Source organism: Trachinotus anak, unplaced genomic scaffold (assembly GCF_046630095.1).
Source record: "Trachinotus anak isolate AG129_WGS33_773 ecotype Australia unplaced genomic scaffold, CSIRO_AGI_Tana_v1 ptg000019l, whole genome shotgun sequence".
NCBI classification, from domain to species: Eukaryota; Metazoa; Chordata; class Actinopteri; order Carangiformes; family Carangidae; genus Trachinotus; species Trachinotus anak.
This window is the reverse complement of record NW_027273870.1, coordinates 20,341,346-20,368,425: the sequence shown is the minus strand read 5'-3', so window position 1 is coordinate 20,368,425 and position 27,080 is coordinate 20,341,346. Positions and strand designations below refer to the sequence as shown.

Genomic DNA, 27,080 nt, shown 5'->3' with positions numbered 1-27,080 from the left:
GTTATAGGTGAAAAGGGATAATGTGTGAATGTGGGGGGGTCAATAGAAGCCCTCTGTTCATTTTTTGTCCCATTCCCCCCTGTAGCAGTGCAGTCTGGCACTGGTGTAATTTGTAGTTTGAAAGACTCAGCAGACCAGATGCACCTGAGCATGCACCTGAACGTTTCTGTCTGCCGTGTTTATTATCAGCGGAGGGGGCGGACCTCAGGTCACTGCCCGTCAGCACGAAAACTACAGTCCAGCCATGTTTGTAAACAACCCGCAGCCCGACCCGACGCTAAAGACGAGGCTCATGTTAGAATAAAGAAAACGTTACTAATTCATTCATTGTTTTCTCGCGTGTTTCCGGCCACCTGCTCGCTGACGTCTCGCGATGGCCAGCCAGTGACGCTCGGCGGCGGAGGAAGAGGAGGAAGAGGAGGAGGAGGAGAAGAGGAGAAGAGGACCGCAGCGTTGTTGTTGGCGTAACATCAGCGGTGTCGCCTTGCGCGGACGGACGCCGCGGCTGGGAGACCTTACAGACCGTTTACTGTCCACTTTGACGATCCGTGACATAGCGACGCAGACGTGGGCAGCGGCCGGATCGCACCTGCAGCGGAGCATGGACAACAAAGGCTGATCCCAGCACTGCGCTGCGCTCAAGCCCGACACAGGCTGCCCACCAAACCTGACAGACATCGATTTTGTGTAAAAGAGCCTGTGCTGCGCGCAGGAGGCTGCTGCTGCAAGAGAGAGAGAGAGGGTTTGTGTGCAGGAGATTTCGCTGTCCGGGCTTCCTAACCGATCCGTGCTGGCGGGTTTAATTATAGCAACACATGCAAACGAGTCTTACTTGTAGCAGACGGTATTTTTTTAAGGGTCGAGAAATCGCTCAGGACAATATCAGGCCCTCATCGGTGTTTTTTCATTATTGAATTATCCTCTCTGAACACACACAGTCACACCAGTTTGATGATCGCCGTCAGCAGTCCTGTGTGTTCAATGTCCCCGTAAGAAACAATTATGTGGGTCATTCCCGAAGATGTGTTGCTGGCGGGCGCGTTATGGATCACCGAGAGAGCGAATCCATATTTCATCCTCCAGAAACGGAAGGGTCACGGGGATGGAGGTGGAGGACTGGCCGGTGAGTCCTGTCTTAAAACTGTAATAGAGATAAAATAGACAGTTGATGGACGATTGAGTGACAGCGCAAGACGTCAGGTGAAGTGAGCACTGATAATGTGAGGGAGGTCACATGATCAATCAGCTGTCACAGGTGGTCTTTTATCCGAATGGGTTTATTAGTAAAGAGGTGTCCCCTTAGCTAATCAATTTAGAGCCTGCTGTTGGGAAAAAAAAAAAAAAAAAAAAAAAAGGAAAGCCTCAACCTTTGACCAAGTGTGTCCACATCAAACAAAACCACTTAAGAGGCAAAGTGCAGCACAATTCCCCAAGAAATTGGGTCATATCATAGTAAAATTGGCTGAGGCCATTCCTGCCTGCGAGGGAAATTACATTTAAGCCTTTACAACAATACAAACAATAGCAACTGTAGTTTCAGTTGTGCAGCTGCTGGTGAGGCCATGGAGCCTCAACAACAGTGGATCTATCTGACCACCAACCAGAGACATGGTCTGTTTGCTAGTTCATGCTGAATCATTCTCCTTCTTCCTTCTCTCACTCCTCCTCCCTCTTGCTTATTCCATCCAAAATGGGTCAAACAGCAGCAGGAAGAGGAGGAAGAGGAGGAGGAGGAGGAGGAGAAGGGACAGGTTTCACAGTGTAGCAGCATGCTGTCCTGTTATGGTTTTTTTTTTTTTCTTAAAATTGTGAAATTTGGTTCTTTCCTTGACCTGAATACAGCTGTTTGCAGTTTATCACAAAGTATGGCACTTTGTCATAGATGGGATACTGCTGAACGTCTTTGAGGAAATAAAAAGGTGTCATTTATAGTTTGGTACATGCAAACTTAAATTGATGACATTGTTTATTATTATATTTATATCTGGAACGGCCATGGCCTGATTAAGTGGGCCCCTATATACCCTCCATTCCTTCCTTTATCTCTACATTTTGTAAGCCCAAGGTGAAATATTAGATGGGCCCCAAATTCACTGTGTGGTCATTTGTTTAAACACAAATTCATTTTGTATCAGTTTCAGTATCAGTTTAAATAATAAAGGTCTTAATGCTAAAATTAGCCTCAAGCTTAAGTAATAAAGCTGGACCAATTTGAAGGCCCTGATCGTGTCGGTTAAGACTGGTTCTCATATTTTAATACAAATTCAAGTGCAACACAGTTACCCTGTGGCTCGTGGGCGGGGGGTGTTCAGATATCACAAATTATACCAGTGAAAAGTCTTATTTCAGTATTAGTCCAAGGTCAGTTTTTGCTTTTCATTCTGAAGTGAAAATGATGTCTCTATCAGTGTTGTTCAGCTCGGTTTCTGTTCCCCGCTGACCGTTTCTCACTTTGCATCAGTGACTGTCACTGCTCATTGAGCTTCAACAATAACTTTAACAAGAGTAAAATCTCTGCCTCTGGAGACCAGTCCGATGTGACTGATCTGTCAGACCCATCTTCCAACTTGATGCCACGATGTAGACAAACATCATGATGTAGTACAGCGGTTACCAACCTTTTGCGCTTGTGACCCCATAACACAAAGCAATGTGTACTTGTAAATCGTCATCATAGACTGCATATCTGTCATTCATTTGAAGAGTGGCTTTCCATTCTTTTTGAGTCACTATTGAGATAAAACTATGAAGTATTTCACAAGATAAAGCAAAAATTAGAGGTAAAAACAAAAACAACCATCATTTTGGTTGTTTTTGTCAGAACCTTATTTTTCACCCCTGGAAATCTTAGCCACTAGGTAAGGAACCCGTTTTTCCCAAAACACAATTGAAAAACCATTTATTGACAAAACAACCAGGTGGGAATATATGTTTTCTGAACTAAATGCCTGACAAAAGAAGGTTCGATAAAACAAACAACAAAACTCCTTTAAATCCAGTAATGTCATGAAGCAAAGGTTGTCTGCTACACTCGACAGTAAATATATGGCAAACTTCTCTGAAAATACATTTGTTACAGATTTTGAATGTGATATTAGTCATTTGACCCTCGTTCATATTAATAATTAACAATTAGTCCTGCAGACACCTTTTCTCAGCCTCTAGTCTTGCTATGGCAACACAAAGTGTGCGAAGTGGTGCTAGGGGATGATGTCATTGTTATGTAAATGCTGAGCTTGCTGACTTGTACCATGTGCCAGTTGGCGCTCAGCGCCCAGTGACACTGGCATTTTCCTCAAGCAGTTCTTCCAGAGAGAGAGAGGAAGCCATCAGCAGCACCAGAACAGAGCTGCATACATAGCCGCATATTCATACCCACTTCGCAAGTCTTGAGCTCCAGTGTTGGAGCTTGCAGAGGCCTATAGTGGTTCAGAGAAAATGGCAAGTGTGCGTTTGCTTTGGTGATGCGTACACCAGATGCTGCAGCTGTCTGGTGGAGCTACGGGTGGCAGCCAGCGTGAAAACATCAGTACAATGGCTGCATGAGCAGAGATAGACAGAATTTCTGGGATGCATACAGAGAGAAACTGTCAAGCGAGGAAAGGGATCTGATGTTCTGCCCCTTTGGGTTCCTAACACATCAAAAAGGACGGCTGGTTGGCAATCTATCCCTATAGTTCCTCCAAAAACCTCTGAACCTGATAGACATCCTCTATACAACTCTACATGAATTTATTATTAACTTCAATTCAAATTCTGTATCTTTATAAACCTTATAAAGACATGTATACTTTATCTTACTATGTTACTGCTGTAGTTTTTCTTTAAGACTAAAAAACTTGTAGGAAAATATAAACAGATGTTAGAGTTTTCTTTAATCTTTGTTTGGATCATTTTACCTGTGCGGGTTTCCATAAGCTGTAAAAATGAAACAAATTGGAGAAGGGAACATCACGTTGGTGGGACTGTCCTGCAACTCAGACATATGCATCCTGTGACCAGGGGTCACGAGTTGATGTTGCGTCAGAAGCCAAAAAGATTGTGAACCACGGATTTAAACAATGCATAAAAATACTGTTTGACCTGACAACACTGCAAATACAGGTCTGCAAGATGGGATGTGCCTGCTCAGCTGTGTGTTTAATGCCATTTGCATGAAGCATTGAAGCTGAGAGGCCACCAGCCTCTAACAGTCACTTGCATCCTTAAAACCGAGTGTGGTACACTGCAGACGCACAGCTGGAGAGACATATGATATATGTTGTCTCTCGTCAGAGAGGAAGCAAAATGGAAAAATGCACAACAAAACCTGTTTTCTTAAGATGATATAAATAAACTCAGCATCAAGCCATTGTTTCACGCAGCTTGACACAATGGTGTAGGCAGCATGAAATTACGCAACGATCTGAGTCAGAGTATAGCACGCTATTTGACAATCTATATGGTAATTAGTGCTCGTTTGTGTGGAAGTGTGTCATGTCAGACAGACCCTGACCGTGTTATCTTGCATTTTATGACCAGTGTTTGTTGTCAGCACACCTGGAAATGTTGAGAAATGGTGGAAAAGCAGTGAAATATATCTAGTAGCTTACGTGGATGCAGTGAAACTTGCGCATGATGTTGACGACGATGATGATCCAGGCTTGTCTCAAGTTTCTGTTATCTGAGACAGTATTGATTTTAAGTCTGGGGGAGATTTTGTTTTGTGTGCTCAATGCAAACATCCCAAACCAGCAACCCTCCTACCAAGCTGTTGTTTTTTTTATTGTTTATAATTCTGTGCCAAAAAAAAGAAAAAAAAGTATCTTTTTTCTCATGCCGTTGGTTTGGCTTCCTATTCTTCCACTGAGTGAAAAACACCAATGTTTCAGAGGAGGTGATTTGTTCTGCTCTAACAAAGGGGAGCTCTGCTTGTGTCCTTGTTTCTGAGCAGAGAAGCATCACATGATTTTTATAGCTTACTCTGTTCAGAAGGAGGATTGCTCGCTTAGAGGAGTTTTCCAGCCACCTAGAAATAATAATAATAAACGGAACATGTACCATTAAAGCTGTGTGTTGTCTTTGTTTTGCAGGTTGTGCACCCACACATTCAGTGTGTGGAAAGAAATGATCAGTGTAAAAGCAGAGGTATGAGTCGGAGGAAGCAGTCACATGGACTTTGGTTTGATGAGTTGATGCTGCACAGGCATGTGATGTTCGGGGTTTGCCTGTTATGTGATGTAAACAACAAACTTACTCCAGTATTAGAGTCACATATTAAAAGACAAGCAAATAGCTAATGTCAAAATGTTGCCAAAATACTATTAAAACACCAGAATATACAAAGACATAAACAAAAACTCGCTTTCTTTCTCTTTTGAGGAGGGAAAGGGTGGGATGACAAGTGGTCTTGCACCTTCACTGGTTTCTTTCCTCGAGCATAACCCCTCAGCTTCCTGCGTTAAACCTCAACTCACGCGTCGTAGGCCAAACCATTCATTTCAAGCAGTTCAACTAAGGTACAAACCTGCTGATATTCGTGAAATTTTACCACAAAACTGCCAGACAGAGCAGTGGAAGCTGGCATTTGCTGTGTCACTTGTGTTCCTTGCACCTACCTTTGAGAGTGAAATGCTGACATCGTAACGCATTAAAGCCTACCCTGAGGTCAATGTGTGAGGAACGATTGCACTTTTCGGTTAAGACTGTTTTAACCTTGTGATTTTCTTTTTTCAAAGAGGAAGTTGTCCTCAAGCTCTTACCAGTTGTTTATATTTGTCACAAATGGACTAATGCGAACTGTCAGGCTTCATTACCTCATTAGTTTCAGTGTGATTAAACTGCTAGTCACCTAAAGATGATCACCTTTTTATTGACTTCTTCAGCTCTGTTGAAAAGGTTTAAGTGGTTACAAGTATAAGTGAATATTTTAGTAGTTTATTTATTGTTTGTAGAGTAGTCCTCATGACATTGTTCTGACAAGTTGGAAGACGGTACCATCCGGCACAGCAACCAGCATCTAACTGTGTGTTAATATTAGTATGAGGTCTTATTTATTGAGTCCTAAGCTGCTTTAAAGCACTGAGAGATACTGATAAGGAAGAATGTACGAAGGAAAATGGAAGATGTATGAGAGAGGAATTGACATGAGGAAACAGAGCAGAAGGCAGGCAGCTGTAGTCCAAATGATGGAAGGTCAGCAAGTCAAAGTAACACAGATGTACGTCTCATATCAGTTCTGTCTTTCCTCACACTCAGAAATAAGAAAATGGTTTAATGTCCCTCGTCTTCTCTCTCTCTCTCCTCCTCCCCCTCATCCTCTCTCTGTGTGACTCATACTGTTTGCCCTGATGAGCTGCTGAACAAAAATAACCTGTCTCTCATGGCCGTTGAACGTATACCTCCTCTGAAGCAGGGGAAGAATATTCACAACTACCAACAGCTTGGAAAAGTTGCTTGGGAAATGGTATCAAAATTGCAATATTGCTAACAGTATATTCCATAATAAAGGCTTCTTACAATAATCCATCAAGTCTAACGGTTAATACACAGTGTGTGTAGCCTAACAAACATGTTGAAAGCTTTTCCTTTCTCATACAACATTTACAAAGCTGAGGATTCTTAAAAATCTAAAACCTGCATCATTTACAGTCATATTTACTTGCTGCCTGTCTTATTATTTCTTGCCTGGCAAATTTGTGTTTCTTGGCATGTTATTGCCACGTGTAGATCAGTGGAATAATTTGACCTTTGGCATGACTGTGCATCATTGAGAAGTACCACCCGCTGGATCTTGAACATGCATGTGCACAAGAACAAAAAAATACTCATAAAAACATTGCTCCATAGTGCTACTAGTGATGGAAAACTCTTTAATCATCTTTAATAAATGGATTTTGCTGCACATGCTCTTTATCAGATGTTGGAGGAGCCTATTGCACTTCTATAACAGGGGCATGAGAGAGACATTAATAAGAGAATAGTCTAAAACAGAGCAGCAGAGGTCAAGATATCCTGACATTTAGTCTGTAGTATGGGCCAACCTCCAAAAACACTGGATCCTACATTTCCCATGATGCAGACAGCAGCATCCTCTCCTGTTAAACACGTACTTCTTTAAACTCAACTCCTCTGGTTTTTAAAGTAGGCTGTCAGTAAAAAAATAAATAAATATATGGTTTCTGAGCCCAAGCTAAGATAACTCCAATGGCATCACCAGGATTATTTTCTTAGACTAGACACAGATCCTTCAGATCCACAGAAGACATTATACAACTGTTTTCTCATGCTGAGTGGTACACCCCCCCTCTCTTTGAAGGGGAGTTCCCCTTTAAAGAGTATTAGAAGTTCAAAAGACAAAGCTGGAGGAGGGTAAATACTTAACAAAGACATTTTGTACAACTTTGCAAACTAAATAGGTTTAAGCTAAATGGTGACAACTGATCTTTAAACTACTAAGTGATTTACTCACCATGAATAAGTCCTTAAGTTACAACTCAAACACTTTATGAAGGGTGACTTATTCAGAAAGTGTTACTGGTCTGAAACATAAAGCTCCAGTGTATCTGGTGTCAATGCATGACAAACTAGTTTTTCTATCGCATTACATATGGCCTCATTCATTGTAGCTGATGTATACAGCTGTCATTTTCTGTACTGAGAAACACTGTTATACAGTAGCCCATTCATCCTTTTCTCTAGTTTATCTGTCTAGTTTATCTTTTAGCCTGTCAGTTAGTTTCACACTAGTGGTTATCTCTCTGCGTTTATTACCTGGCTTCAAATACCAAAATCACCTTTTGTTATCAAGTCCACAAATACAACACTACCATAGTGATGTAACCCAGAGTCAGGTATACTGTATGCAGATCCACAGTCTAACATGCCTTACAGGACTAACCAATAAACAAACACATTTATTGTAAACCACTGGCATTGAAGCCTCAGGATGTTTTTTTTACACTCAGTCTTAAACCACAAGACCTCATGTGTTTCCTCTTTGCGTAGGCACAACAAAATGATATGAAAGTTAATGCCCTTCATTTGTCATGCATCTCACATGGTTATTGTCTGTAAATGCTGTTGTTACACAGCTGAACAAATGTATGAGTTAATGTATTGTTTTTGGACCAACACAATGAGATCTCTTTGTTGCCTTCATCTATCTGAAGTCTGAAGTTTACTTGTGTGTTTGCTTCTCACTCTTTAATAATAGTTTTCTTGGTTCTTATAGGTTTGCTGGTTGGGACCTTGGATGTCGTCCTGGACTCGAGTGCTCGAATGGCTCCATATAGGATCCTCTACCAGACTCCTGACTCTTTAGTTTATTGGATCATTGCTCATGGTATGTGCATTTTAACTCCTGGCTCATTAACTGTGAGGAAATGCAGGTTTTTTTGGGGAAAGCCATCCACAAAACTCAGGTCTACTTGAATTCAGTTGATTGATTTATGCCACTTCAGTTGATCTTATCAGCTCATTTCAGTGATACAGGTATGGGTTATTCCATTGTAAACCCCTCTGTAATTTTACCCCCTGCACATCCCTCCCCTGGTCTCCACACAACACATGATGTTCTAACATCCTGCCTTTTCCCATGTTAGCTGCCGAATGCCAAGCATTACATCATGCCCCGGTGGTTTTAAAGGGCAGGATTACGGGAAGGGGTGCAGAAAGCGCTGCTCAAATATGAGTGGATGTGATGTTTTTCAGCATATCACTTGATGGAGTTTCATTATGACTTGTTGTCATCTGCTGGTTTTCCCTTCACATGTTATCTCCAGTTTTGTATGTGTGTGTGGCAGTGAATCGAGCAAATTAGTTGGTACACTCCAGACTCCATTAGAAGCCATGCTCTTTTTGCAACACCAGTTGTACTCTGCCAGTCAAAAAAAAAAAATCCCATCTGTTTACTGGGAAAAGCTATGACACTCCCAACCATTATTCTCATTATGGACTGATCACATATACAGTTCAAAACCGCAGAGGTATTCAGTTTACTATCATAGAAAATCACGTAATCCAGTATATTATTACATTTGAGAAGCTGGAACCATTCAATCTGAGTCATTTCTGCTTATTAAAAAAAAACCCAATTCACTTTAGCTGATTATCAGAATTGTTGCTGATTCACTTTCAGACTGACTAATCAGTAAATCTACTCATTTCTGCTCTATACAAAACATTCAGGTGAAAAATGACTAAGGAGGTGTTCTGCATGGGGTCAGCCTGAAAATAGAATAACTGCAGACTAAAAAGAGAAGAATCTGAGGCACATTTGAAGACATAAATAAATCCGAGAGCCATTATTGGAAGCCTGTTTCGTATTCTTATCTGGCTTTGTGGTGCATTAATCTCCTTTGTGGTACAATTTTCATATTCACACATGGACATGTACAGTAGTACACTAGAGTATGTTTCTGTTTTGCACAGAAATAAACCAGGATGAGGCTTGATGAGATTATGGTATTAGAAAGGGAAGGTTCAAAGGGCTGTAATTTAATTGAATGAAGGCGGTATACCATTGAAACACAGGAAAATATGAATTTGTTTTGGGAATATGTGTAACCATGCATTTAATTCAGCAGTGCCCTACTAAATGCACATATTAAAAAGAGTAATATTTGTGTTCCCTATCTGAAATGGAGGCCTGCTAAAGACTAGCCTGGCTTTGAAATGGCATTGCCTCACTCCCCACCCCTCCCAGTTCTTAATTCTGCAACCCAGAGATAGCAGGAGAGTGGAGCAGTCTGGCAGACGTGGCTAATGCAGTGAATGTGCACTCACTGAAGGGCTGTTTGCAGCACTGTTGAGGGATAATGGTCCACAGTGGCAGCCATTATGGCAATGAACTGCTCCTATAGCCACAAAAAATCAGTTTTAGCCTTGTTGATTACTGATAGTAACAAGGTGGTCATGCTAGTGTTGCCGTGTAAACATAAAAGGGAAGATATTCATTTCGTTTTACTCCTTGTTCTTGAAATGTGACTTGAACTGATGCTTTTGCCATAGTTAGTTTGAACCTTTGTGCACAGCTAAAGAGCAACTCCCAGCTCAGTGTGTGTTGTCGATTCTCTCTATTAATTGATCATTTATATTGTTTTTAAATGTCAGAATAGTGAAAAACTGCCTGTCACAGTTTCACATAACACAGTCTTACTTCTTTTCTCTGATCAATAGTTTAAATTCACAAGTTATAGTTATCACAAGTTATTATCATACAAGACGAATACCAGTAAATATAATGTATAACCTTTTGGGCATTTTTATGCTTAAGAAATGACTTAAATGATAAATCAATCATCAAAATTGTTGCTGGTCTGTTTTTGGTCTGTCTACTAGTTGATTGGTTGACTAGTTGTTTCAGGTCTAATCTGCTTCCTACAGTTCAGGGGTTTTAATATGAAATATTTGAATATTTATTTTAAGACTTGTGGTATCGTGGCACAATAGTCATCATTTCTGAAACATTACACCTCCGTGCCCCTCCTGTGAACTCACTGCTTGAGTGCTCTGACTTCCCCTCCTCTCTCCTGTGCAGGAACCTCCCGTAAGGAGATCACAGAGCACTGGGAGTGGCTGGAACATAACCTGCTGCAGACGCTCTCCATCTTTGAGAACGAGAACGATATTACCACCTTCGTCAAAGGAAAGGTCCAGGTAACTAATCTTTAGTTTAATGTTTGGCGTTCTTACATTTCCTGTGTGAAAGTCATTATTGTTCATTTTGGATAAAAAACAAGCTGAAGGCAGACCAAAGATCTCCCCACTGTGCTGAGAGCTTCTTACAAATTTAATTTAACAGAGCAACATTTCAACCAAACAGACATCTGTGTCCAGTATTGTCCTAGCAAAACAATATTGTACAGTTAATACACATAAACACATCATCAATCACCCAGACGGTTGATTAATAGTCAGTCAGCTTCCAGACTTCAGTGCTGATACTCCCCAAAGAACAGAAAATGTTGCCTAGTCTACTGGTTTCAGTAATTGCTTTAGCTGTGTTTTTAGGTGAGTTTAATGTGTGTCATAACATCCTCCAGCCACCATTTGTGAGATGGCGGTGCAGTCTTCTTTGTTTCGAAGAGATGTATATATTAAACGACTCACATCTGCTCCTGTTTTGCCAATTTACTGCTAGTTTATTAGAGCATGTGACTGATCTGATGCGTCAGTCTGGCTCTTAACTCAATCTCAACAATCCCTGTTTTTCATGTCTCCGCTCATTACCTCATTCTTTTGCTTTGCATCTCGCTGCAGGGCATCATTGCAGAGTACAACAAGAACCACGATGTCAAAGAGGATGACGACACAGACAAGTTCAAAGAGGCCAGTGCCAAGTTTCGTAAGCTGTTTGGGATGCCCGAGGAGGAGAAGCTGGTCAACTATTATTCCTGCAGCTACTGGAAGGGCAAGGTGCCCCGGCAGGGATGGCTCTACCTCAGCATCAACCACCTCTGCTTCTACTCCTACTTACTGGGGAAAGAAGGTTGGATCTAGACCATTTTGTATACATTTATGTGTCTGTTACCTTATCTTTGTATGTTATCTATGCTGATGTATGCTTTGATTAATATTTCCACTGCAAATGGGTGGTTTGATACAATAATTGTGCAGGAACAGCCTTGTAGTCTTGCAGCCATGTGGAACTCGGAACATGCACAAACATGCAAAAATACATGAGACATATAAACAAAAATATGGAAAATAAATCCTAAATCTCATTACTCAAACTCACATAAAACAATGTACAGATAACCATGACGACAAACCTGCTGCCAACATTTTCATGATCTCTTTAGCAATCCTGCCAGTAGGTTAAGATTAAAGAGAAAATATATATGAAGATTATCAGACCTCCACCTCTGCTTTTGTACCTGAGAACCATTTTTGTATATGTATTATAAAATTCAGCTTTGGAGCCACAAAATATCAGATTATGCTCCTCCAACAGAATTCTCACCAGGGTCTTGGTTTGGTTGTCTTTCCCAAATATTGTCATCTACAGGTTTTATTGTCTCCCTTTTCTTTTTGATGTAGACTGTCAAATCATGTGGTTGATTCTCACAGAAATCTCTGTTTTACATATATATCAGAAGTATAGGGCCTAAACTGTATTGTACACCATCCATATTCTTCTGAAGCAAGTCTTCAGCCATATCCTGAGGGCTATCTTAGTGGATTGATTTGTTTTAACTGGTTAATGTGCACTGATATATCAATCTTAATGTCTCTCTCTCTATCAGCCAAACTGGTGGTGCGCTGGGCAGATATGACCCAGCTGGAGAAGAGCGCCACCCTCCTGCTGCCTGATGTGATAAAGGTGAGCACCCGCGCCAATGAGCACGTCTTCTCCGTCTTCCTCAACATCAACGAGACGTTTAAGCTGGCTGAGCAGCTGGCCAACATCGCCATGCGTCAGCTCCTGGACAACAAAGGCTTCGAACAGGACCGCTCACTGCCCAAGCTCAAGAAGAAGTCACCCAAGAAGGTGTCGGCACTCAAGAGGTGAGGAAGAGCTGATGCACGACGGGAACACTTATGCTCATCAATAATAAATGCTGTTTATACATGTTTACCACATTCATTGATTGAACATTAATGTGTTATGGTTGGCAAGGTAGTTGGTTATCCAGATTCTTCAGGACAGAGGGTGAAAGTTTAAAACTCTATTGCAAGTTGCATAACACCCATGTGTGAGGTAATAAAAGGGTGTAGTGTTTTTTGAACTCTAGTAGATGTTTGCGAGATCTTAATGGCCTCAAGATCCCAATTTTGGTTGGTCAACACATTTTATGTAAGCTACAGTGTTTTCATTATATCAGTCCATTTGCTGCCGTAGGATGGTTGCTCTTACACAAGACGTCAACAATATCTGCACATACAATGAAGTATCTGTGTAGATTCATCAAGTATACTGGTCAGGTCTTATGTTGCATTAAAGTACTATCCGTTCTTTTTTCAGATATCACCTTTTTGCCTTCTAACCATTATAATCATGTTAATGCATCATTGACTGCGACTATGTCACATGATATATTTACAAAAGTCATCTAAGAGGACTCTGCATCCTTTAGGGATCTAGATGCAAGGGCGAAGAGTGAGCGTTACCGGGCACTCTTCCGCCTGCCCAAAGATGAGAAACTTGACGGTCACACAGATTGCACCTTGTGGACCCCCTTTAACAAGATGCACATCCTGGGACAGATGTTTGTTTCCACCAACTACATCTGCTTTACCAGCAAGGAAGAGACACTGTGTAGCCTCATCATCCCTCTGCGTGAGGTGAGTCAGCCTGTTTAAATAGGTCTCCTTGTTTAATAGCATTTTGCAAAATTAGACATTTGGAATAAGTATGTTACTCGCAGCACTGTTATCAGAACAGCAGTCAGTCACTAGTAGCTGAAGTAAATCACTAAGACATGTGAATGTGTTTGATAGTGATGTCTAGTAGGGGGTTGTCAGTGCCTGTCTGCTCGAGAAAGAGAGACAAACACATAAACATGCACAGCTGCCCATCATGCTGAACCACCTTCTTCCATTTTACTGTAGGTTGGACTGGTTTGCGCCAGCTTTAGTCCCTCCTATATTCTTTTGGTTAAATGAAGTTGTTTAATATTAGAGATTTACTAAATTGTATTGAGGCATTAAAATTGAAATGTCAGTCCTACTTTCTGATAAGGCACCATTTATATAGCGGCTTCATAAACTGCATTAAAAGGCTTAAATTACTTTATTAATGGTGAGTAAATCCTTTGGTTACAGATAATTTATAAGATATGAATAGCAACAAATTCTTAGAAAATCACAGTCAGTTATTAATGTGAATAAATCAGGGTTCAGTAATCCATGAAGTGTGCAGTTATAAATGTTTATCATTTATACATGGATTTTAACCCACCCATCCTGCAGCCCTTTCCCAGAAAGTGAGTGATCAAACAGTCCACTGGAGAGGTCCCGCTAATGAATTAAATAGCTTGCTAAGGTGTCATGCTGGAGGAGCACAACCTGGTAACCCAAAGGTTGTTGTAGATAATGGCTTGTAACTGATCAATTAAGCATTAGTAGATTAATTATTAACCAGTAATAAAGCTATTAATTACCACTTATAAACCCTTATTAAATAGGCCCTTACAGTATCAGAAAATGCTACTGCAATGTTACAGCTATATGGTCAGAATAAAAGGCTGTAAAACATTGGCAGTGCCATCTTATCACACTTGTTTTATATGTACATGCATAGATACATGGACAAATAAGTGTTTCAGAGTTAGCAGGATTCATTCAGTTTGGCATACTTTATATCCAAATATGCTTATCTAACCAACACAATTTGGTTATTTAGTCTAATATTATTGTCATACAATTTTGTAACTTGGCATATTATGTTAATTTTGTGAAGGACTTCATACTCTGTACTAGTTGCCTCACTTTTCAAGCTGGTCATGACTAAGCAAGCTATCGTGAGCTTTGTCATTTGGTTTAACTAGCCACACCACAGTTATCTGCACCTGGAGGTTGCTGGGTGTAAATGTATATCACCATCTCACCTCTGTGTAAGAGACCAGTTGGTGTGGTGCATCCTGTTTTAATTTGGTGATTTGTAAATTTTCACTTGGTGAGAAAGTACTATCATATTAGAACTCATATACAACAACAACAACCAACTTCTATTATGCACATTCCTATGACAGACACATTTGGTTTCCATGGTTATGGCTGCTTGTCACTGATTATCACTGACTGAGATTGTTAATGTTCCCGGACGTCTTCCAGGTGACCATCGTGGAGAAAGCAGACAGCTCCAACGTGCTGCCCAGCCCGCTCTCCATCAGCACCAAGAATCGCATGACCTTTCTGTTTGCAAACCTGAAGGACCGAGACTTCCTTGTGCAGAGGATCTCTGATTTTCTACAGCAGACCACCTCCAAGATCTGCCTGGAGAGGGAACTTACTGGCAGCCTTAACAGCTCAGACGACGAGGTAGGAAAGGAAGCCAAAATTTTATTGTTTATTATTTTATATCTAATATACATAGTTTTTATTTGACTATATACAAGGTCTGGAGAAATAATCGTGTGTCCTGTCCAGGTGTACTCCCAGCATGGATCCCTGCTTTCCAGCAGCCCACAGCACAGTCTGGGTTCAGAGGGTGAGCGAACATTTAACCTCAATGACAGCAGTGTGCCCACAGCTACACAAGCCCTCATGACCATGTACCGCCGCCGTTCACCTGAGGAGTTCAACCCCAAGCTGGTGAGTTCAATTAAACTCTGTCAAATACAATGAAAAGCATTTAATCTTGTCAAGTGTGGCGCAGCACAGAGTAATGCCGTTTCTAATACTACTCTGATCTAATAATAGATGGTGTTTCTGTTAAAGGGTATTTGTAGTCTTGGATTCTAAACAATTAAGCCCTACATTTTTTGCTTGGCTTACTATAACTGGCCTCTTCACAATGTTACATTCGCTTCATGGTGAATTGCTGTAAGCAGCAGGATTTTTTTTCTCTAAGACTGCATATTTAAACCTGTACCTGGTGTAATCCTTAATTCAATGGGACTTTGGCTCTGTATTATAGAATATTACAGTAGTCATGCTTTGTGGAGTGTACAAAAATAAAATATTGAAACTGCACATCAATGATTTTAGTTCAAACTGCTGGTAAACATCAGGACATAAAAAAAGGTTCCTGTAATTGTGCTTGAGTTGCAGTTTCTCATGTTCAAATTGTCCCCCCCCCCCTTTGCTCAGGCAAAGGAGTTCATGAAGGAGCAGGCGTGGAAGAACCACTTTACGGAGTATGGGCAGGGAGTGTGTATGTACCGCACTGAGAAGACGAAGGAGCTGGTCCTCAAGGGGATTCCTGAGAGCATGAGAGGGGAGCTCTGGCTGCTTTTCTCTGGTGAGGAAACGTTCAGGGAGGGGAGGCCTGAAATAAACACGGGCACAACACACTCTGAGCAAGCAGTACTGCATGTGATCCAGTTATACACTGTACTGAATGAGACCACGCCCTGCATACTGCATGCATACACTTGATCACATGATACATTTTTTTCTGCAGGTGTCATTTATCTACAGGCGTCCTGTTGACAAATACTAGGGAAAAAAAACTTCATATTTTTTAGGGAGTCTCTTATGGGGTTGACAACAACCAGGTTAGGAACCACTGGGTCAGGAGCCAACAGCAGAGTTCAAGGCCATACCCCAAAGATCTATATGCCGCAGTATATTTGCAATGTAATGTTATTATACTAAACTTCAAACATTAATATACAAGGTGTATATGCACAAAGTTACTTTAGAAAACAACTAAAAAAGGTTGCGTTCACTCAGTTATATGAGGGCACATTTCCATCTGCCACTGGTCACTGGTGTAGATGCTCTGAGAAAATCTGGTCATTACGTAAACAGAGAAGTCACAAATGATCCTGCTGACATGACAAAATGTATTTTGCTTATTCAGAAAAGATGAGGTTTGGAGATTTTAATGAAGCAAAAAAAGCAAACATATACTTTTATTATCTTCCATGAGTGCTTGACCATGAATGGAACATTTGTGCTGACTGTTGAAAGCACCTGTGGCTTTCACTCTATAACAACATGCTACATATTCAGGTATGCACAGGCTCCAGACTTACCTGTTTCCACGCACAGTCATGTGTTGTGCACCAGCAGCAGCTCTTACTCATCCTCACCTGAGCAGAGCCAGGTTACAAACAGCTTCTCAGCTCTCCAGCGACCCACTTCTGGCTCACTCTGCTTGTTGTCATAGCTGCGTTGTGTTGACCTTAGTCCTGCTCACCTGCGTCTTCTGAAACGAGTCTTCTCTAATAAGAAAAATATTTACAAAGCAATTTATCACTTTAAACATTCAGTTGTTGCCAACTTGGTGTCTCCTCTCAGGACGTAGGGTGTAAAAACTAGTTTGGTGAGCTTTTGTACTGGGGCATGTTCCAATAAACACATGTGCTGAAGTGTGTGGATGACTGTGCTCTGTAAAACCTGGAGCATGGACTAATGTAATAATATTGTTACTGTGCAAAGCTTCTGACAACCTGCTAAACCTGCACTCAGACCTCCAAGGCATTTGAAAACCAAATAGCAGTGTAATTGGAGTTACAGCCCATTTACTACTACCACTATCTATTGTATGTTTACCTTACAGCCATTTTGCTTTTTTTAACATTTGTAACACTTTTACTATTTGAAGATGCAAACTTTATAGTTTTAAAACAAAGACAAAGTCAGAGCTGCCTTGATTAATGAAGAGGTACCAAATTTAGAAGACATTAATGTGACAATAAAGATTGTAAAGACCACTGTTTAGGGAGGTGGTTGCTGACAAGTGTGTACACTGACATGTAAATTTCAAAAAAATGCACAGTAAAATAATAATAAAACTGAAATTTAGATAAAATCTGTTTAAGGTTCAGTGTTTTTGATTGAAGTCATAACATGAAACAAGCATCGAAATTAGAAAACAAACCACTAAGAAATCTGCGGCTTATCTTACGTGAGATAGAGAAACCACTTTATCACATCCAAGTTCAGATGCCATGATGGTTACGTAACCCTTTGGAATATGCTACATCATGTTTATTGCCTTTTTCTTTGTTCTTGTACTTCAGCTGCAGTGACACTTGAATTTCCTTTGCCTGGGAACAGTAAAGTTTATCTTATCTTTATAGTTTAAATATTTAATTTAACCTTTCACAAACACTGTTACCATAGATTTTGTGGTTTTTGGAGGAGATTCTACATGGAAGTTGCTTTCAACCTTTAATTCTTATGTCTTTTTTCACAGGGGCGATCAACGAGATGGCCACTCACCCTGGATACTACGAAGACCTGGTGGAGAAGTCGATGGGCAAGTACAACCTGGCAACAGAGGAGATCGAGAGGGACCTGCACCGCTCTCTGCCTGAGCACCCGGCCTTTCAGAATGAGATGGGCATCGCTGCCCTCCGCAGGGTCCTTACCGCCTATGCATTCAGAAATCCCAACATCGGATACTGTCAGGTACACGCACTATTGTGTTTCCATATGAGCTGGCAGAAACCTGGCAGTGCTTGACAATACTTGATGTTTTTGTTCTTCTCTACCTAAACTCCACAGGCCATGAACATTGTCACATCTGTGTTGCTGCTCTACGCCAAAGAGGAGGAGGCTTTTTGGCTGCTCGTGGCGCTCTGTGAGAGGATGCTGCCCGACTACTACAACACTAGGGTTGTCGGTCAGTATGTGCAGTTTCTTGTGTATTCATGTGTGTTTATTTGATTCGCACTCAGTTAGTTTTATGTGCTCTTTTGTGTAGTGTGTGACAGTTTTTGCTTTTATTTATTCCCATAACACCCTCTTCATGCTGCCATCTTTGCCAGGTTGATCTTGAAAAAAAGGTTTTAATCTCACTGAGACATTTACCTGGTTGAGCAAATAAAAAGAAAGAACACATTTCCCGTTTAACATCTTCCTCTGGCTCTTCCTCTTCTCCAGGAGCCCTAGTCGACCAGGGCGTGTTCGAGGAACTCGCCCGGGAGTACGTCCCACAGCTGTATGACTGCATGCAGGACCTCGGGGTCATCTCCACAATTTCTCTCTCCTGGTTCCTCACCCTCTTCCTGTCTGTCATGCCGTTCGAGAGCGCAGTGGTGGTGGTGGACTGCTTCTTCTACGATGGCATCAAGGTCATCTTTCAGTTGGCGCTCTCTGTGCTGCACGCCAACATCCACCAGCTGCTGGGCTGCAAGGACGACGGCGAGGCCATGACCGTACTGGGCAGGTAAGGAGAGGCAGAAGGCACTTTATTTTGTATGTCGTGCCTGGGGTATTTGTGTTGTCTTTCCTGTGTTCTCATTGGTTTCTACTTTTTCTTTATCAGTCTCAGTCACGAAACTGTTTCACCATTTATGAGATAACTTCTTGATAATTTTGGCACTATACTGCATCTTATCTGATTGTTTGTGTATTGTAGGTACTTGGACAGTGTGACCAATAAAGACAGCACTTTACCTCCCATCCCCCACCTGCACTCCTTACTAACAGACAATGGAGAGCCGCATCCAGAGGTCGACATCTTCAAACTGGTCCGCAGCTCCTACGAGGTATTTAACACCGGTCTCCCCATTCGGTTGGTCTTGTTTTGGTTTGAGAAACACGGTGAAAAAAATACAAATCTAATATTTGTAAAGTTTCTCCCTCGTGTTAGTGTGATTTGTTAAAGACAGATTTATGATTATGAGTGTGTGACCCTTTGTTCGTCTCCTCATTCATCCGTTCATTTGTTGAGTTAGCAGGAAGCTGTAATGTTAGAGCTCTGGATGAAGCTCTGATGTTTTCAGAATATGATTTGAACTTGAATTTAATTTAACTTTGAATGTATCTGATTGAGAAGCCCAGCTGTCTCAGAGCCTCACAATCATGCACTTGTCTCCAGCCGTCCTCATTATTTCCACTGTGTTAAGTCTTTCGGAGTAAGGCTGACCTATGTCTCTGTTTCTGCTTCTCCTTTCACATCAGAAATTTGGCTCTATCCGTGCAGATGTGATTGAACAGATGCGTTTCAAACAGAGACTGAGGGTGATCCAAACAATTGAAGATACAACTAAACGCAATGTGGTAAGGACATATAAATGTATAAATACTGGAATTAGGCAAATGTGTATGAAAGTGTACAAGTACAGTCAGTTTTAACTGCATTTACTGGAATACTCTTGCTCAACTCTGTCCTGTAAATAGCAGAAGAGTGAACAGGCAACACACCAACTCTTTAAGTCTCTTAGTTCTGCAGGTCAAATCAGGTTTGAACTTTAAAGCAGAAAGAACCAGTTCAGGTCATTATTAGATACTGTGCTCTTCCTTTACGCTCAATATTATTTTCTGCCTTCTATTTTTATTTCATGTAATTATATTATGTTACAGGTCAGAACTATTGTAACAGAGACTGCCTTCAGTATTGATGAGCTGGAGGAACTCTACGTGCTATTCAAGGTGAGTTACAGTTGACACATTTATGTTGTGGGACTAATAGAAACTTCTCACCTCTTTTGTGTCCCTCCCCCCTCCCACTTACAGTCCTGCCACCACGCTAAAGCTGAAACATTGACAGGGAATCAAAATTGTCATTTGGTGTCTACAGATAAAATCAATAATAGCCCTGGAGCGCTTGCATTAGCGTTGTAGCTATTTTGCTCTAGTGCAAGCTGTTTTTGTGCCGCAGGCCTGTGTATAAACACACAATGAAGATTCATTTGCCAGGTTATTTATGGCGCCGTGTTCATAATGATTCAGATTATTCAAGAGAGAAATTGTTTTCCAGACACACTGTCAACGCTTCTGTCGTGCTTCCCAAACAGGACAGAATGTGACTGTGCTAATGGTTGTTGTTTACTAGTCAAGCCCCATCGATCTTTTAATTCAAACTTAGCAAAAAGCAGCTCTGTCCTTTTGTTCTTGCATAGTTCATTCTCTTTTCATATGGTCTCATTCAGTTTTAACCCTGTCCTCCTCCCTGCAGGCGGAGCACCTGACCAGCTGCTACTGGGGCGGCAGCAGCAACCCCACAGAGCGTCATGACCCCAGCCTGCCCTACCTGGAGCAGTACCGCATTGACATGGAGCAGTTTAAGGGCCTGTTCAACCTGCTGTTCCCCTGGGCCAACGGAGCCCATTCGGACCCCCTGGCCGTGCGCTTCTTCCGTCTTCTCGACCAAAACGGAGATGCCCTCATCAACTTCAGGGAGTTCATCAGCGGCCTGGGTAATTAGAGAAAGTTTGTGTGTGTGTGTTCTTGGGAATATTCTTTGGAGGTAATGGTTCATAACATAGTGACGCTGACTGTTCAGTTGACAAATGGATGTTTTACGCTGCGGTGACTTTCATTTAAGATGATGTATCACTTTTGGAAACAGTTCAGATACGTTGAACCTCTAAAGTTTGTTGTTGTGTTGCAGGTGTTTTGTGTCACGGGGACCTCACCGAGAAGCTGAAGCTCCTCTACAAGATGCACGTTTTACCCGGTGAGTGTGCATCGATGCAGTTCAGTGACCTTGGAAAGTCATCTATAGGGAACCACAGAAAATGTTTCATTTCAGCGGAGCAGGATTATTAGCTGAGCAGAAAAGAGGTGAATCAATGAAGAGAGAAATGTTACGCTCTGTGCTCTTTGTCTCACTTCACTGGGTAAATAAAACCTTCCGCTATTCACTGTGGCAGGTCTGAAGCTTAGGTCTTAGGTAATTGTGCACATTTATGTTTTTATAATCCTGGATGAATATTCTTTTCTCCCAGAAATCACTCATGAACAGGAGGAGCCTGACTCTGCCTTTGAAGCCACTCAGTACTTCTTTGAGGAAATTATTTCAGAAACGTCAGTCGGTAAGGACCTAAGATAAACTCCTTTTTTTTTTTTTTCCCTCTTTTTTGTGGGGATCAAATTTGAATTGACATCCTCTCCATATACACACTGTGCAGGTGAAGCAAATGTATGTACTAATTTACTCCAGACTGTACAGAGTTCCCTAATCCTTCAACCCCTCTTCTCGCCATGGTGACATTTCATAACCACCCTGCCCCCCCACCCACACCAACACCCCCATCCTATAACCTGAGGACAAAATAAAAATCTAATCTAGTTTACAGATAGATGGATACATACATGTGGACAATTTAAACAGCAAGTAACAAATCTAAAAAAGGGGTGGTTGACATATTATCATTATTTTGCAGAAGAGATTTCACCTTATTAACTACAGAAGTAGTATATTCCAGTCATTCTCAGGGGTAGAATATCATAATTAGATCTCACACTGCACAATTTCAAAATGTTTGTTGTTTGATGAGAAAAATGTTTTCTCATCACACAGTGTTAGGCCTCCAGCTCTTTATTCTCTAGTTTTTGTTAATCACTGCCAGATGTCCAGTCGTTTGTTCGTGCTGTTTTTGCCTGATGGTCTGCACAACACAAATGTTGACATTTACAGTGTAGAGGACTTGAGATTGTTATCATAAGATTTGTATGAGTGAAATCTGTTGTTGTTGTTGTGGGCATGTGCTGTGATTTGCAGGGGAAAAGTGTGGTTGTGTTAACCCTGAAACACTGCATGCAGCCTGCATTGTGCGCACTGACAGTGATGAAAGCACAAGCACAATAACAAACAAGTAAAATTATGTATGTGAGGTAGGGGTCTGCAGGAGGATCCTGTGTTGAATATGCAGAGGAGAGAGAAACGGCTTCAAACGCCCTCGTTGATCTGACAGCAGCTGTTTGAATAATTAAACCTGTGCACTTGGTGCAGTTGATGAAATGTGATATCGAGACATCCGATGGGTAGTTTACCAACGCATACATTTCATTAACATTGGGAAGGACTGATGATATTGTTTTGCATTACATTAGGCAGTAAATGGAAAACTGTAGAAATAGAGCAGGAGCCTGTGTATACTGTATGATCAAAAACCTTATGTATGGAGAAGGTACAGTCTTTTTACAGAAAATGTGCACATTAATTGAACATATGTTGATCTCAGTCACTCTGTCTTCCCTTAGGTCATGACTCTAAGTGCAGGAGTGAGAAGGATGATGGTTTTGTTAGAGTTACATTTAAGACTGAAAAAGGTAAGCAACATAACTGCATCGATCGAAAAAGAATGTATAGCTCTAATACAATATACGATATAGTCCTGTTTGCTTAAGATGAGCAACTAGATGTTACAGTTAATTTATTTGCCAAACCATTCATATGTGAAATTGCCTTGATAAGTACTGACTGAACATAACTAAATGTAGCTGTATACTTTTATCATCCATCTAAAGAAAGAGGACTTTAGTTCATTCAGGATGCACGGAACAACTCAAACACAGTATATGCCCATTTCATTAATAATAAAATAATAATAATATTATTATACTATCATCATACTCTTCCATTCACAATTGAAAAGGAAAAAGAATTATGATCCAATCTTAGATTTACTTGTATGATATTTATATAATGAAGTATTTTCTTTAATTGCTGCACAGACACAGGCAGACACTGTCATGCTGTTTGTTTTTTAATAATTCAAGCTTGTGACTAAAACACATAACACATTTGTTTTACATATCACAGTCAAGAAACTGAACACTCCTGATTACCGCCATTATCTGAAACTGTGGAACCAGGAGACCAAACCTAAACTAGAAAACACAAAAGACCTCCCCAGGCTGAATCAGGTGAGATTTCTAACTCTCTACTGAATGGTATGTACAGCATGTTTCTAAAAAACTCGGTGTTCAAGAGTAGAGAATAACTGACCCTTTGCTCTTTCCCTCAGAGCCAGTTCATCGAGCTCTGCAAGACCCTCTACAGCATGTTCAGTGAGGATGTTGCAGAACAGGAGCTCTATCACGCCACAGCCACAGTCACCAGTTTGCTGCTGGAAATGGGGGAGGTGGGAAAGCTATTCTCGTCCTCCTCTAGTAGAAAGGACCACAACATGGAGGGTAAATCGGAGCCAAGCATTTGTATGAGAGACACCATTGATCCCAAAAGCACCCAGGAGGCTGGGCCTGATGACGTGTTCCAGCCGAGGGACCACGAAGACGCTTTTGTCCATGCAAGTCTGGAGAACAAGCCGAGCCCCTGTGAGGAGGGGAAAGCGGATGAAGGGAGCGAGCAGCTGCCACCTATGCAAGACATCAAACTGGAGGACTCGTCTCCCAAAGACACTGGCACATCCTCTGCCATGCTCATCTCGGATGATGAAACCAAAGATGACACGTCAATGTCATCTTACTCAGTGCTCAGCGCAGGCTCCCATGAGCTGGATGAAAAGCTGCAGTGTGAGGATATTGCCGATGACACGGTATTGGTGCGCAGCGAGAACGGTGCCAATGGTGAAAGAGGTAACCACCCTCGTGGCAGTGGACCCCTTGACAGAGGACTGCCTCACAGCACTAGCATTGACAAAGACTGGGCCATCACGTTTGAGCAGTTCCTGGCCTCTGTGCTCACCGAGCAGGCCCTGGTGCAATACTTTGAGAAGCCAGTGGAGGTGGCAGCTCGTATAACTAATGCCAAGAACGTGCATAAAGTTGGACGCCCCCTGCTTTCAACAAGTGACTATGAGATCTCGTTATCCGGCTGAAGTCTCACAGGAGACTCCGCACAAAGACTTTTGCTTTTATCAAAGGGAAACACGATTATCAGTTGGTGGGGTAAAAGTGTCTCGGTGAGTTTAAGAGGAGAAGGAAGGTAAATGTAAAACGTATGTGTATGATAGCTGAATGAATGTGACCAAAAACTGCTCTTAGCGATGTATTTTACCAGATGTGAAAGACTTTTATTATAACAATCACTAGATTCTGTCCAGCTAAGAGGGAACAGGACGTTAATATTAAGGTTTGCTCAGATGAAGTCAGTGTGTACATGTAGTAGCTGTACTTTATAAGACATTATGCATAGGTGTTATCTATGTAATCTCTAGTACTCTTAGGCTATGTAGCTGTAAATGTCCACAGATACAGTCCAGGTCCAAACTGGGTTATTGATAGTCTACAGTACGTACGATCACCTAACATTATATCTGGTCAAACTATTGCTCCCTTACTTTATGATTCCATTTGCTGCTAATCAAGACTTTTTTTTTCTCATTTTAATTACAATATGGAAAAATACAAAACGAAGCTGTGAAAATTCAATGGTAGAGTGAATTTTCATGTGTTATGGTGTAAACTCTCTTCAGCTCCACTTCACTTTAATGCAGTGCGTCACTTTGGTAGAAACTGTTGTCTTTTTCACACATGTACCAACAACTTCCTGCATTTTCACTTGCCAAAAATAATGGTCCCAATAATTGCTCCAGTTTATTTTCTAATAATAATAATAATAATAATAATAACAACAATGATGCAAACAGCACAAAAAAATGACCCAACTGCGACTTTGTCAAAAAACTCATAAAGAAGGTATTTGTCCTTAGAAAAGATGATTACACTAAGAAAATGCTGGTGAATGAAGAGTGTACACTTTCTTTATGTTTACAATAATGTGATCCACTAATATGTGTTTGCTTGCCTTTGCCTAACTATTGTTGTCTACACTCTAAACTAAAATGTTGCCCCTTCTTTTTTAACATGTTTTTACCTTTTTGCTCTGTTTTTTTTTTTTTTTTTTTACTTTGCTGTTTACAGATTTATGTGAATATGTTTTATTTTAAATGTCCAGGTGTTCACTCTGGATTCTGATGCATTGTGTATCACTCCATCTAATTAAATTTACAGTTTGATTGATTCAATGCTGCACGGTCCATTGCCTCAAGCCTTATTTATTGACCTTATCAGATTCAGTGCCACTATAAACAAGGGCGGAGCAGAGTGTTACTGCCACCTGGTGGAAGATCATAGAAGCTGCCTATCCCTATTTCCTGAGGACATAAGTTTTGGCCACAATTAAATGCCTTTCCAGACACAAACATTATCATTTGTTCTTTTTCATGTAGTTTTAAAATGCCTTATTTTATTTAAACTAAATCCCAATTTGTAGTTAGTGCTTTATTGTAACTCTAGTTCAGATTTAGATTTAGAATTCATCAAACACGCCTGAATTTTTTTGGAGCTAGAACTTAGCTTTCCATCCTGCTAGCACTGATACTTGTAAGTGCCAGTGTCAATCTAATACAGTGATGAAATGTAACTAAGTGTATTGACATACTTGTACTTGATTATTTCTATCTTATGTTACTTTATAATTACAATCCACTGCATTTCAGAGGGAAATATTGTGCTTTTTTCTCCACTACCTGTATTTGAAATTAGTGGTTACATAGCAGATTAAGACTGCTTGCTTAGATGTTAGAATATTGGTAGCAAAAATCCCAAAGTATTACACTGACAACTGGCCATTTTGCTGCATCGTAAGTATTTAAACTTTTGATACTTTAAGAACATTTTGTTGATAATACCTCAGTACTTTTACTTTGGTTAGATTTTGAATTATTACTACTTAAGTAAAGGATCTAAATACTTCTTCCGACACTGATCTTGTAAAACTTGTTAATACAGCAGCATGTTCACTATGAAAACACACACAACTATCTTGTTCAAGTACAGTTACACCTCTTAATATAATTATGAAGAAATTTTGACTGGAGTGTGTTTGAGCTGATTATGAAAGAGAATGCAGCAATGTGCGCCTTGGAGACAACTGTATTTAACCTCAGTTGGTTACAGGGCATCTCTTTCTCCCCCACGATGAACCAACCACACTGGGGTTGTGGCTCAGGTCGACCAATCACAGCTCAGTGAGCTCATTCACAACAGGATTCTCAGCAGATTAAACAGAGGCATCCCCTCTCAGACACATGGAAAACTAGCAATGATTAATCAGTCAGGAACGACGTGTGTTAAAGCAGGATTAATGAAATATTACTGACATCTCTCGTCTCACACCCTGCTTTCAAGAAATCCTCGTCTTTCAGCTCAAATCAAAGAGTCCGTTTTTTTTTTTTCTTAATGAAACTCTTGTCAGGTTTGACCATGACATTGTCTCATAACAACATGACAACATTCATCAAGTTTTCACTAAATTGACAGATTAGGTTCTATGATGACTGTAAAGTCATGTAGCCACCATGGTAAACTGTGGCACATCATAACATCTTTATCTTTGCCCATCTCTATGTAGACACATAATAATAATAATAATAATAATAATAATAATAATAATAATAGCAGGAACATCCTTCTAATACCATAGAATCATCCAACAAAGTAGAGAATAGGCAGTACTAAAGTTATGAGAACATTAGTATATAACCAAATATAAATGGAAAAAAAATGTTGGGACACAAAGGAGCTCTAGAGCCACTTCATATGTTGTGCTTTAAGTTTCTCTACCAGAAAATCCTGTTTTTGTTTTATATTGTATACAATGTTATTGTCATTTAAAAAAAATTATAACATACACCCAGATAAACTAATTTGGTCTAAAGAACAACCCTGCAATAAATCCTACCTTCATGAAGGCTACACTGAGAGGGGTTTCTAATATTTCGTGCACATTGTTTATATCAAAGACAGCTGACTAAATATTAAAAGAATAAATTGTTGAATCTATC

At 40.7% G+C, this 27,080-nt stretch overlaps 1 protein-coding gene across 1 annotated transcript; it reads left to right on the top strand.

Annotated features, from left to right (window-relative positions):
* The first annotated feature begins 458 nt into the window (after positions 1-458).
* On the top strand, positions 459-25,271 carry tbc1d9 (TBC1 domain family, member 9 (with GRAM domain)). Its single transcript, XM_071504405.1, has 21 exons — positions 459-1,123; positions 8,213-8,323; positions 10,520-10,638; positions 11,242-11,470; positions 12,228-12,489; positions 13,059-13,266; positions 14,758-14,964; positions 15,073-15,237; positions 15,736-15,886; positions 17,792-18,006; positions 18,103-18,220; positions 18,481-18,766; positions 18,959-19,088; positions 19,504-19,602; positions 19,906-19,974; positions 20,501-20,741; positions 20,936-21,001; positions 21,273-21,359; positions 22,531-22,599; positions 23,093-23,196; positions 23,298-25,271. The coding sequence occupies exons 1-21, from the start codon at positions 1,003-1,005 to the stop codon at positions 24,108-24,110; spliced, it is 3,870 nt and encodes a 1,289-aa protein (XP_071360506.1). The 5' UTR covers positions 459-1,002; the 3' UTR covers positions 24,111-25,271.
* The last annotated feature ends 1,809 nt before the right edge of the window (positions 25,272-27,080 follow it).

What these genes read in the sequence shown, in the direction of transcription:
- tbc1d9 (XM_071504405.1), top strand. Translation starts at nt 1,003, where the DNA reads ATGTGGGTCATTCCCGAAGATGTGTTGCTGGCGGGCGCGTTATGGATC. An exon ending in CCAACATCGGATACTGTCAG is followed by an intron (nt 18,007 to 18,102) that starts GTACACGCACTA and finishes TAAACTCCACAG; the next exon opens with GCCATGAACATTGTCACATC. An exon ending in GCCATGACCGTACTGGGCAG is followed by an intron (nt 18,767 to 18,958) that starts GTAAGGAGAGGC and finishes TGTGTATTGTAG; the next exon opens with GTACTTGGACAGTGTGACCA.